Raw genomic sequence first — 12,672 nt, forward strand, 5'->3', positions numbered from 1 at the left:
GACGTTTTTAAGAAATGGTTGGAGAAGATTTCTAAAAGCCCAGCGCCCAGGGCAGAATTCAGGCGTCGGCTCAGACAGCGTAGAGACCACTGCAGAAGACCACTGCAAGGTTGCAACGAACGCTACAGGCCTACAGGCCTACAGGCCCGTGGAGCGGGGCCTACCAGCACTAAAACCAGTAGCCAGGGCAATGGAGCTCGTAGTTATTTAGGGAGCTCTGGGGTTGCTGAGCTCGCCCCCACATCACTAACAGAGCCTCCTGGAATATTCACTCCAGGATGTGTATGTATAGCTGTTTCTTCACTCCTCACGCACAAAGATGTGCAAGTTGGCGCTTAAGGGTACCTGGTCCGCGTGACCTGCCCCGAGATGCAGCACCCCGGCACCCCTGAATCAATGGACATCGCTTGCTGTCTTTCAAAGTTGACAAGTCAATATAGTTGAAGACGCCCTATTGGAGTCATTATAATGCATTCGTATCTCGTGATACCTCCGTTATCCCATTAAGTAGGCAGGCCCGGAAATGATGGTCGTCAGTATAACACCAAAGTAAACATTTGCGCGTTCCCACCCTGTTTCCGCCCAGGCAGGATCGAGAACGTTTCCCCTTTTGAACCCATATGAACCCCAGAAAGTCCCAGAAGCCTCAGAACGGACTGCGTGACCCCGTCCGCCAAAACAAAACAAAAACGCCGCTGATGCTAAGATTCGTGTGTAACGCCTGTGTTTGCTCACTTCGGGTAGCTGATCCGGCCCGGGCTTTTCAGCCCCCCCGTGATGATGTGCCGATGTCGCTTGTTCCCTAGACAACCTTTCCTGCTTCGCCGCCAGGGCATTGATCTTCTCGCGCGCCTTCATCAGACTGCTGTTGTCCTGGTCCTTCAACTTGGCGCGGATTTCGTAGAGGGAGAGTAGCGTCGAGGCACGGTCGATGTCGCCGTCGGCCTGTGCAGCGATGGTCAGTTTACTTGTAATACGCAAAGCCAAGACGTCTTCTGCCTTTGGGTGCCTCACATCATGGTTCCTGGGTGTGCCCGGAATGGAGGACGGTGTCCCCGAATTGGTGCGCGAAAGGGGCGGCGTGAAGATGCGGCGACCAAACTTGTCGAAGCGGCCGGCCGGGGTTGTTACGGTTCTCCCATCTGGCGACGAGGTCTTTGCCGACAAGGCCTGGACCTGGATGTTGTCCTTGCGATCGAGGGTCTTGTTGACTGATACCAGTGCCTTCGCGGCACCTTGGTCCTGCTAGAGATGCGCGATTGCGGGGTTAGTATATTGACCGACGAGTGTTTTTGGGGAGTGGAGTTAAGTGAATGCAACTATGTATTCGGCTGCAATACCACGCTCATCACTTACAGCAGCTTGGAGATCGTTCAGGTCAGCCAGCATCTGAGCCAGCTGAAGAGCTTCCATGGCGCACTCGGTAAGAGTAGTTGGAAACGAGAGGAGAAATCCCCAAATTGGTTGATTAGATAAGAAGTAAGTTGGGAGAGAGAAGGAATCGAGGGAAAAGGGCCGCTCTGGGTTTTAAGGTATGTAGGGTCAGTAGGTAAAGTAGCACTAGCCCCAGGTCCTGAAGGAGGTTCGGATCAAATTTGGGTGAAAGGACGGGATGAGGAGAGAGGCTTGCGCCGTGTGTGCTGTGTGTGCTGTGTACTGGGTGCTTTTTTTACTTTGACACGACATCAGGCTCCAGGCCTTGGCCAGCTTGGAAAAGCAACGGGTTCAAGGTTCTAGATTAGGAGGGCAGACAGGCTCCTTGGAGGTTAAAACATCACGTACTAAGGTGTGTTGTAGGCAAGCATAAGTATCAATTACAGAAGATTAATGAACTTGGCATGTATAGTGGGGAAGTCGCGTGTGGCACTTGCAAGCCAGGGAGGCCAGCCCGGCTACTTACCCCATATGCGGGTGTGCTCATCACTGTACATCTGCTTGCACATCGTTGCCAGCCAGACGCCAGCGTCTCAACGGTTGCCTACCCTAAAAGGCAGGTCTGGAAGATGTGTGGTGTTGGCACGTCGGTCAGCTCTGTCTACCCCGCCATTGGCGACGGCAGTCAGTCCCAGTCAGCAGCAGTCAGTCTCGGTTAGGCTGGGGATTTGAAATCAACCGACACCGTAGTCGGGCCCGGCTCTCTGATGACATATTCTGACTTCATACATACCAAGCAATGTCCGGGTTCCACAAGAAGCGAGATGGTGGATGGGCATTTGTTATCGTCACCAAGCAAAATATAAGAGGGGGGGCAACGGTGAAGTTTTACTTGTATCGTTAGGCTGTCCGGTCTAGTGGATCAGAGAAACGTCAACGATGGCTAGTATGTAACAATAGCTCACATAAGCTCTCTCTCTCTCTCTCTCTCTCTCGGGTATTGGAGGGGTTGCGAGAGCAAAGCTCGGCTTCCATCTCCGTCGCCCGTTAGCTTTCCCTCAAGTCGGAACCTCCCGAGTGTCTGTCTCTGTCTCTGCATCTGAAGCCGACTATCGGATCCAGTTCAACCTCCGCTTTACGTGCAATAATCTATCCCGCAGCAGCGTAGCAGTGGTGACAAAGTGTCACACCCAATTGGTGAGCATATTCGCATACGCCGCAAGAGCAAATCCGTAGAGAAAGAACCTACAGACTCACTGACTCCTGTCAAAGCACGATATGAACGTTTTTCGACGCGCCATGTCTTCTGCATCAACTTTGAAACAGGCCCGTAAGGTCGTCTGCATTGGCAGGAACTATGCGTAAGACAGCCATGGTTTCCCCTTCATCCAATTGACTGTGGTTGACACACAATCTGCATGCAGAGACCACATCGCCGAGCTCAACAGTGCGCGCCCAAAGCAGCCCTTCTTCTTTTTGAAGCCATCTTCGTCCATCTTGTTACCTGGCGAGGGACCTGTCATCCGCCCGAGGGGTGTGAGCCTTCACTATGAGGTCGAGCTGGCCCTGGTTATGGGCAAGCAGCTCAAGGACTTCTCTGGTGATTACCACGCCGCCTTGGACGCAGTTGAGAGTGAGTGGCCAAATAAGCAATTCAAGCCTTGCATGCCCAGGGGGCGGGGGGCGGACGTTTTCGCTTTATTGACTGTTGCTTAATATAGGCTACGCTCTGAGCATCGACATGACAGCCAGGAACACCCAGAATGAGGCCAAGAAGAAGGGTCTTCCTTGGTCCATCGCCAAGGGTTTCGATACCTTCCTCCCCATGGGAAACATCATTCCCAAGTCGGCCATCCCCAACCCTCACGATGTTGAGTTGTACTTGACCGTCAATGACAAGGTCCACCAGAACGATTCGACCGAGCTCATGCTCTTCCAGATCCCCCGCATCCTGGGAGACATCTCCAAGGTCATGACGCTGGAGAAGGGCGACATCGTCCTGACCGGTACACCCAAGGGTGTCGGCCCGGTTGTGCCCGGCGACGTCATGAAGGCCGGCATCAAGATCGATGGAAAGGAGCTCGAGGAGGCCAAGATTGAGGTCAAGGTCGAGGAATCCACCAGCTCGTACGAGTATGCTGAGACATAAGGGTGCACTCGCTGCTCGCTGCGAAAGCTTTATAATCATTAGGCTACGACTGGACCATATATATCTTCAAGCAGCCAGGTTTTACCAAGTCAGGTATTAGGTTGACACCATGGAGCGCAAGTGGACTTAGCCAGAAGTAAAAATAAGGCGTATGTATATATTACACATGTTGCTTCCGCTCACAGTAAATAGTATGTCCGTGGCAAATTTGACACTTCAGAGTGCACATTATACAAAAGTAACGGGGCATTACTCGTATACTCTCTCTTGAATCCATACGTTTCCCTTCGTTTTTCATCTTTACTTTAGACGAGAAAAAGGTGTAAGAAAACATCGACACCTATATATTTATACGCCAAGTATCCCCCTCTTGGCTGTTTATAATATTTCAGACAGCTTAAAAGAAAAAGAGAGAAAGGAAGTCAGAACTGCTAGACCCCTGGCATACCCCAACGGATGTTATCGTACTGGCTCATTGGGTACCACAGGTGATTGGGGCTCTCGTCCAGCCAGTCGAGGGTCTTGGACATAGTGTTAACAAGGCTGGCGGCGCCCGCGCGATCACCCGTGGCCTCCCAGAAGAAAGCGCCGCCGAGCTTTTTGCGACGGACATACCTCGCTTTGAACAAGGTGCTTCGGGGCGTGTCGTAACTCACGAGCTCGTGCGTCTGATTGTTGTAGCTCCACGACGCCTTGGCCTCGTCGTCCCACATCTCTTGGGCGCCGGGCCGGGGAAGCGTCTTGTACAACAGCACGCCGCCGCCCTCGGCCCCCACCCCCCGCGTACGCCTGGCCCAGCCCAGAGGTCGACTCGAACGAGCGGCCGTACGTGGGCACACCAAGCAGGATCTTGCTAGACTGAATCCCGAGCGACTCATAGTATTGCACCGCGTCGTCGGTGCTGAGCTTGGTCGCGCTCGGGTAGCGCGGGCTGCGGTAGAGGTTGGACTGGTGGCCTGTGGTGTTGTCCCAGCTGCCGGTGTAGTCGTACGCCATGAGGTTCCTACAATTCTCTCCGTTAGCTTACGTATTTGGCAGCCTCGGACAAGGAGACAAAAATGCCTACCACATATCCACGTATGGGTCCATCCCCACGAGATCCAACTTGTGGGAATTCACTGGTCCTGCGGGAGTCGCCACCGTGAGGAGGAAGCGGTACGGCAAGCGGTGCTGGAACGAGAACTTGTCCAGCGCTTCGCGGCACGCCTTGAGAAGCAACACGAAGTGCTGGCCCTGCTCGGCGTTGGCAGGATACTCCCAGTCGAGATCGATGCCGTCAAAGCCGTAATCGGCCATCATCTTGACGGCGGAAGCGGCAAACACGCGCCGCCGGCCCTCATCAGCGGCGACGGGGACGAATTTGGGCGAGAAGTCGAAGCCACCGACGGACAGAAACGTCTTCAGGTTGCGATTGTACTTCTTGTGCAGGTACAGTTGCTTCACAGCGCCGTAGGCATTGTGGCCCAGGGTCCGGTTGCCTTGGGGGTCGTGCGCGTAGCGCTTGCCCACGTCGGCAAAGGCGTCGGACGATTTCACGGTGCCATTGGCGTCGATGTCGGCAAAGGCGTAGAGAATGTGAGTCAACTCGGACACGGGGAGCTCCTGTGGCAGGTAGCTGTTGTTGCCGGATGTACCCCTGTACGAAAAACAAAAGAGTTGGATCAGCCTCCTGCCACACATGATAAAACAAGCACACTCTTAGGAGGATTATACTCTTTTGGATATTGATTCGAGCTAACTTACCAACTTGTGAAATAGACGGCATTCTTGAAACCCCTGAAGATAGGGGGCGGCGATGGTGGCCCTGGGGGCTTTATGGTCGGACTTCCAGGAGCACCACTCGTTATCGAGCTGGAAATAGTGCCACTGGTGGCGCTGATGCTGGTGAGCGGATCCGTAATCGGGGTCGTGATGGTTTCCGATCCAGTGGATGAAGTCCCGCTGGTGACTCCTCCGCTCTCCGATGCTGTCGTGCTTGGCTCATTTATGATCGACGACGATGTGCCCAGCGTCACACTGAACGAAGTTGTTCCACTTCCACCCGATGGAGCTCCAGAGGATGATTCTACGCCAGAGCTGGTCCCAGATGATACACTTCTCGACGACATCGACAACGATGATGGTGACGCGGAGACCGTGACGTATACCGTCGTGGGCATGAGTACCGTTGTGACGAAGGTGAGTGAACATTCGTCCCGCTTCTGCCCGCGAGCAGCGGCACCGCCAACAATCAGCCCGCCCAGGACAACTACACGGGCCGACGCGGCCCATATAGAGACACCACGCATTCTGTCTGCTTGTAGACTGATTAAGTGAGTGAGTGAGTGACCTGCAGATAAGACAGATGCTACGATAGCCCCAATGAGAGCGATGCGACAACTAAGCAGACTCGGTCAGAGCAATGAAGTGCGCATAGTAGGGGCCAGATGGGATAGAGAGTGTCCGTGTCACTCAAGCTCAGTTCCACCAGCTATATATTAAACATAGGTTGTAGTCCAAGATCTAGGATAAATTGAGCTCTATCAAGGGCGCCATCAGAACGTCCATGGCCCCAGAAAACGGGACCGCCACACCATCTTGGAGATGTTCCTATGAGTCCATCTGCAGCCTGGTGCCGCAACTGGCCATCAGCAAAGTCAAGGGGCGTGCTGTGGGCGGAAATTTCGCTACAGCCCGTTGGCGACATGGCTTCCCAATCTAGATCTTCCCTTTAGCCTGCAAGAAAGTGCTGTAATCGACCCACCGCCAGGGGTGATTGTGCGATATGGAACACGGGCAACGTTGTCGTGCCTGGCTTTTCTCCAAAGCCAAGGGTGGCCAGCCCGTCTCACCTTGCAGTCCTCGCGTGGTAGTCGATGTTGGAGTTGGTGTGCGTAGTATTCTCACATCGGTTCCACCTATGGGATAAAGACCCTTATAGCTAGGTGGTAGCTGAGAAGAAAAGGAAAAACATGATATGCATACATTGTGGTAGTATTGGTTTTTTTGACCGAATCAGATTGTCCCCCCTTAGGCATGCCGTCGAAGGATCGGGAAGCGATCGGCAACGCAGGTCGCTCGCGGTTCGGAGCCACTTCTCGACTGTGGGATAAAAGGGAAGGCTCTTCCCGCCTGGGCATATAGAGTAAGCAGGTCGAAGTTGTTTTCGGCAAAAAGGGGAAAAGAACCAGAACAATGTGTAAACCAGCTACCCGATTGGCCAAGCATGTGAAGGGGCTGTTATAGATGCATTGCCAAGCATGTAAGTAAGCACGTTGGCTTCGATGAGACAGACAAAAAGAAACCAGTATCTCCCGATGCTGCTCTGCCTGCACTTGGATTCCCAGTCAGCTATAACAAGGTTAACCATTTCTTTCTGCGAAGATACCACCGTCGTTCGAATGGTCTGATCGGTGCGATCCGGGGATCGTCTTATGGAGCGGGCTGCGTCTCCAGGCGGCATCTAACATAGAGCCGGCGACTCGGCCCTGTAGCATGCATATTATAACCACACCAGAGCAATGACGCTGGCGGGAAGTAGGACTAGATATACCTATTGCATCGGCACATTACAACCCTTCTGCATAGGCCACACCACCCTAATACTGGTGTAATTCACCAGGAGTGCAAAAGTGTTCGAGTTGTACATGATGGAAATTGCACCCCAAACGATGTATCGCGTGGTAGACCTCGTAAGAAAAGAGGCCTTGCTGCAACGGCTAACTGGCCGGCTCGTAGGGCGGGAATATCGATTCTTTATATAGATGGAACAAATATCTCTGCTTTCTGCCGGCGCCATTTTCATATGCTCTATAAAATAAATCATCGTCTACGTCCGACGCCGTTTTTTTCTCCCCCGTTTCCTTCACTCATGCTTCTAGATCTTACACAATCGACCGCATCCGCCCGTGATTCAGTCAAGCGTCACTTGCTAGATATTCACCTCTATTTGGCGAAATGCAAGTCGTATCCGAGCCACTTGCGGCGCAGGATCTGGTCCACGTTGAGACCAGGGTAGCCGTAAGTAAGCGGCAGGAAGAAGTACCACGATGCAGCGGCGATCGCAATGATGACGCCGCACGCAATCCAGGCCGGCACCATGCTCTGCCCAGAGAATCGCTCACGGGCAGTGACATGTCGCTTGGGACCAGGGGCTGGCTTTTTGCCAGATTTAATGGCCTGGTAAGTTGCCTCATCAACCGCTGGATCCGCGTTGAAGACAAATTCGACCAGAGCGCCCACAACCAGGCAGGACGCGAGGTGAGCAGGCAAGTAGTGATGCAAGAACAGCTGGCGACCCATCAGGAAGAAGGGGAAGAAATGAGTAGCCCACGCCAGGAAGAAGAATCCAGTTGAGTTATACAAACGAGAACGAGTGCCTGAGAAATGTTAGTTGGCCGACTCGGACAAAGAGGCGAATTTGGTACTTACGATGATCAAGAGCATCAATGCCACGGCGCAGCGACACTTGATCGGCTCCCACGATACCTGCGTATACAGCCAAAAGACTGCTTGCGAGCCACCATCCGAGGGGGTTTCCTAGGAAGTAGATTTGCTGGCGGGTGTCGTTTTGGGTCCAGAAGCTGACACCTCTCAACAGGAATGGCCACTGGTAAGGTTGGCTAGCGTAGGGGTGGCTGCTCGTCAACTGGTTGTTATGCCAGAACATGGATCGCTGCAACTCAAACCATTTCTTGAGGAATGGCATCGTCTTGACTTGCTTCTCGGGCTTCTCGCGTCTGGGGTGCTCCTCCGGAAGAGAAGGAATATCGTCAACGATCCAAACATTGGAACTAGGGGCGAGCTGCTTGTTTCCGTTGATTTCTTGCTGGCGGTGGCCCCAGTCGGGAAGAGGCGTAGTGTGAGTCCACATAGCGACCTTGCTGGGGTTATGGATAAATTTGAAGTGACTCGAGACACTCTTGAATTCCTGTCCGTTCTTGCCACCCTCAATACGGATCTCGAAGAGCGTATCGGCGGATCTGCCTCCGTACGCCTCTTCAAGTGGCACAGTTGTGAACTCCTGGTTGGTAGGGTAAGAAGGCGAGGCCACATCGTGAGAAAGTAGAACCGTGTTCGTGACCAGATGTCTGAGGCGAACAAGTTCATGGTTCTTCACATTGCGTCCCATTTCCTGCTCAGTCTCGACTTCGGCGGGAAGAATTTGCCAGTGGTTGTTGGTGTCGTTATAGGGGTAGCCAGTCACCTGCTGGCCCTGGCTGGAAACGCGTCCATCATCATAGCGGAGAGGGTACCTCGCTTCATGGCTGTGGAGGTATGTCTTAGTCTCCTTGTGGCGGAGAGTGATGGTATCGTAGTATTCGATGTTGACAGCATTGGCCAGCATGACATTGTCTGAAAGTGTCTCCTGGAATTCGGGCGACATAAAATCATCACCCGGACCGGAGCGGCTGAGGATAGAGAAATGAACCTGGAACCAGAACAAATAGAAGATGAAGGGCATGATGATCAAACCGAAAGCACGCGCGGCGAAGTGCTTGCCAAAGTCAGGCAAGCTCAAGCCCCCACCGGGTCGCTTGACGTCGAGCAGATCCCACAAGTCGATGATGACAGCGGAACCGATGGTAACGAAAGCGAAAAGGCCAACGTATTTGGTTGAAATGTCGCAGGACAGAGCGAAGCCAGTGAGGATCAGCCACTTCCACCACTTGCGACCAAACGGCTCGTGTCGCTGCTTGTAGAACTTGATGTAGAAAAGCAGGCTGCATGCCATAGCCAAGACGAGGGTGGCATCGAGGAGAATGAGTCGGGTCTGGCCGATGTGGGCATTGTCGAGGAGAACCAAACCAGCCGCAACGATGCAAGCCGGGAGACTATAGCCGGATTCCCACATGATCAGATAGGTGACCGTGACCGTCAAGGAGCCCAGAATGGCGGGCATAGCGCGAAAAGCGACATAGGGAACCTTGTTCGAGATGTAGGAATCGCCAATGTTATCAAAGTGGAAGTGGCCATCGTAGCCAACGACCCAGCCCATGAAGGCAAAGAGGAGTTTTCCGAAAGGGGGGGTGGACATCGAAGAAATAGGTCTTTTCGAGGTAGTACGAAGCGAACTAGCGAGTGCAGCCATGTTAGCCATACATTACTGAAGGTATACAGAAGGGTCGGTTGATTCATCGGGGACTGGGCTGCCTTACCTTGCCAAAATGGACCTCGTCGAAGACAACCTCGTTGGGGTGGCTAATACCCCAGAATCTGGAGATGAAGGCCAAGACTGTGATGACGGCCAAGGCAATCTTGTAGTCCCAGGCGGAATCCGCGACGGAGGCTTGCTTGGCCGACTTCACCAAGACGTCGAGCTCGCTATCATCTCCAGATCCGGTGCCGACCTTTTTCTTGGACCCAGGCACATTACGCTGGCGCAAACTGCCCTGGGGAGTGGCAGTAGACGCCATGCTGTGCTAGAAGGAGAAAACAATGTGATGTCAAGGAGCGTGTCGGTCGAATACTATGCGAGGAACATGGCATTGTTAGCGCTTCGATTCGCAGCGTAGGCGAGATGGTTGAAGCAAAAGCTCAGACGGATTCGAGATGCATTCAATGCATGCACGAGACGCATCGAGGCCGTTGCATGGCTTGGCACCGCATACGGACCAACACCTGGGGGGGAGAGAGCTTACTACTTGCTTAGAACAGAAAGAAACGGTGGTTGTCGTCGACCTCGTTGGGCTGAAGGGTGACGACAATGCGACAAGAAGATGAAGAATCAAACAGATTCAGCTCACAGATCAATAGGAGAGTGGGTGCAACAGTGCAAGCTACGCTACGCTCTACGCGGCTGACTTTCTTTGCAGGGGGTTGCTCTAGTGCTCTAGTGCTCTAGTGCTACTTACACACTACCTGTCCTTTTCAGGCCTTGTCAGCACAACCCTGCTGTCCATCCATTCCATCCATTCCATCCAGGCCGGCCCGCAGCGGAACTAGCCCCAGTTGCAAACGTCCGAAATACGGAGGTTTGCGACCATCCCATCTCCGCCCTCCGACTCTAGCCATCACGTCAACTCATTAAAGACCGACTCCCCATCCTCGACCGACAGAACTATGTCACTGAGTCTTCGTGTTACACCCGTCCGGTCCATTTTGTCCCCGACTCCAAGTTTTTCTTCCTCCCTCTTCCAAATATCCAGGAAAGCTACCATCTTCCGTCCCTCACTAACACCACGGCGCACAATGGCTGAAATGACCCAAGTCTTTGCCAAGGACGCAGCCCCGCGTGAGTTTCTGTCCCCATTGAAGCCCCCTTTCTATACGGAGCAAATGTCGACTAACATGCTGCAGCTGCCGGTCCCTACGTATGTATCACATCCGGGCTATGACGAGCAAAGCTTCTAACCTCACTGTGCAGTCCCACGCCATCAAGACCCCTACGGCCATCTACTGCTCAGGCCAGATCCACCTGGATGCCGCCGGTAACATGCTCCAGGGCACCATGGGCGAGAAGACGGCCCTCTGCTTCCAGAACTTGAAGGCCGTTCTGGCCGCCGCCGGCTCGTCCATCGAGAAGATCGTCAAGGTCAACATCTTCCTCGCCGACATGGCCGACTTTGCCGCCATGAACGAGGAGTACGCAAAGTGGATGGTCCACAAGCCGGCTCGCAGCTGCGTTGCCGTGAAGCAGCTGCCCAAGGGTGCCGATGTTGAGATCGAGTGCATTGCCCTCCCTTAAGCTGGGGGGGATGGGAGATAGCTCTATCGTCGCCATGGAATATAGCCAAGTAGGCCGGAGTGGCACGCAAAGCGTCGAGCTAATAATGAAAGACAACCTTCACGCCATCTGCTTCTTTCTTTCCGATCTCTAAGTTTTACTTGCCTTCCACCAACCGAAGCCATGGGGATCTAGTGCTTCCTGAGCTACCTCCGCCTTGGCTGCAAGCATTTTAGAATGGACGCAGACATATAGTCAGCATTTCTCGGCCGAAAAGGCCCAATAGCTTCATCGTGCGGCCTGGCATGGATGCTTTTTGCACTGATCGAGTACTCTTGGTAAGTTGGCTAAGAATAGCTTTGTCTGGGAATGGCGGCTTGTTCGAACGTGATCTTAATCCAAAAAGTATGGTCTTGTCTCATGAGTCGGTTAGTTGGCAGTAGTCAGCATTAGCTTTGACCCTCTCTACATGTTTTCTTTCTTCGACAGTTATCGCCTTGATCAATCTCTTGGCAGAAACCGGTCCAGACTAGGACGAGGGCGCAATACCCGACCTCAATACCTGGAAAGGCCATTCCCAGCACTCGAAAATGCCAGGTCACAGTCGACCTGGCGCATCTCTCCCCTTTCCGCAATTGGGTGCAAATCCGAGTCTGTTATGGCATCTGCGTTGCAGAAGCCAATTGGACCAGATGGGTGCTTGCGAGACGTCTTTCTTGCAGCACTACGTCGGCGCCTCCTACTTATGAAGTCTACCCAAGACTTTGACCAATCGATAGTGTCAGATCAATGATGCCGTAATTCGACTTCAAAGCGGTCGACTATACACTATGCAGGAACAGAAGGGAGGCTGAGCCGGATTAGATTGCCGTCTGTCTCATTGTTGTTTATTGCTTATCATATGTAGGTTTTCGATAGTGGAAGACGCGCTCCGGTACAGAGTTAAAGACAGCACTCACAGATGGTATCTCAGGAACCGCCGTCCGAGGTGAACAGCCAATGGACGGGTGCCGTGCATGGTGCCAATTCCACGTTTTCCTGCAAGCTGAGATTTCCCCGGAGCCCGGGTCCGCAACCAGCTAGCCAGGTGTCACTTTTCTTCTGCTGGCCGCGGCCCCGACACCCAGACATGCGCAACATTTCGATTGTGTAGGTGCGTATGAGAATTGCTGGATCCGAGCGATGCACCCAAAGTTTTACTTGCAGAGCTGCCATTCGTCAATGGCATGGGAGCGGCATGTCCTGCCTCGTTCCCAACCAATCCCGTCGCCCAATTCGATATATGCAACCCTACCAGAACGCCTCGAGGAACATTGGCGGGCTATGCATACAAGACCAAAACCACACCCTTCAAGAGTTCGCGACCTGGGTCCTTCGGCTGTCGTCATGGCAAAAGCAAACATCTCGCGCTTCCCGGGTCTTTTAAGGTCTGGACGGGCGCCGATACCCTGTAAAGGAATCCCCCTTCTTAGTCTCCCCCTCCCCCCCGCCCCTTCGCCTCAAC

At 53.4% G+C, this 12,672-nt stretch overlaps 5 protein-coding genes across 5 annotated transcripts; 2 read left to right on the top strand and 3 right to left on the bottom strand.

The window, feature by feature from the left end:
* Positions 1 to 646: 646 nt before the first annotated feature.
* On the bottom strand, positions 647 to 1,413 carry PG998_002097 (uncharacterized protein; the record flags this gene model as incomplete). Its single annotated transcript, XM_066868915.1, is given in 3 exon segments — positions 647 to 721; positions 736 to 1,242; positions 1,357 to 1,413. 3 exon segments carry the CDS (start codon positions 1,411 to 1,413, stop codon positions 647 to 649), a joined length of 639 nt encoding a protein of 212 aa, XP_066737330.1.
* A 1,239-nt stretch (positions 1,414 to 2,652) lies between these two features.
* PG998_002098 (uncharacterized protein) lies at positions 2,653 to 3,523 on the top strand (the record flags this gene model as incomplete). The annotated part of the gene is made up of 3 exons (XM_066868916.1): positions 2,653 to 2,735; positions 2,799 to 3,007; positions 3,096 to 3,523. 3 exons carry the CDS (start codon positions 2,653 to 2,655, stop codon positions 3,521 to 3,523), a joined length of 720 nt encoding a protein of 239 aa, XP_066737331.1.
* Positions 3,524 to 3,954: 431 nt separating this feature from the next.
* On the bottom strand, positions 3,955 to 5,811 carry PG998_002099 (Chitinase 1; the record flags this gene model as incomplete). Its single annotated transcript, XM_066868917.1, has 4 exons — positions 3,955 to 4,312; positions 4,383 to 4,526; positions 4,590 to 5,159; positions 5,267 to 5,811. The coding sequence occupies 4 exons, from the start codon at positions 5,809 to 5,811 to the stop codon at positions 3,955 to 3,957; spliced, it is 1,617 nt and encodes a 538-aa protein (XP_066737332.1).
* Positions 5,812 to 7,447: 1,636 nt separating this feature from the next.
* Positions 7,448 to 9,918, bottom strand: PG998_002100 (dolichyl-phosphate-mannose-protein mannosyltransferase; the record flags this gene model as incomplete). The annotated part of the gene is given in 4 exon segments (XM_066868918.1): positions 7,448 to 7,881; positions 7,934 to 9,552; positions 9,569 to 9,576; positions 9,661 to 9,918. 4 exon segments carry the CDS (start codon positions 9,916 to 9,918, stop codon positions 7,448 to 7,450), a joined length of 2,319 nt encoding a protein of 772 aa, XP_066737333.1.
* Positions 9,919 to 10,693: 775 nt separating this feature from the next.
* On the top strand, positions 10,694 to 11,189 carry PG998_002101 (endoribonuclease l-psp protein; the record flags this gene model as incomplete). Its single annotated transcript, XM_066868919.1, has 3 exons — positions 10,694 to 10,736; positions 10,802 to 10,815; positions 10,869 to 11,189. 3 exons carry the CDS (start codon positions 10,694 to 10,696, stop codon positions 11,187 to 11,189), a joined length of 378 nt encoding a protein of 125 aa, XP_066737334.1.
* Positions 11,190 to 12,672: the final 1,483 nt, after the last annotated feature.

Source organism: Apiospora kogelbergensis, assembly GCF_038363985.1.
Source record: "Apiospora kogelbergensis strain CBS 113332 chromosome Unknown utg000001l_segment0_segment0, whole genome shotgun sequence".
Lineage (NCBI taxonomy): Eukaryota > Fungi > Ascomycota > Sordariomycetes > Amphisphaeriales > Apiosporaceae > Apiospora > Apiospora kogelbergensis.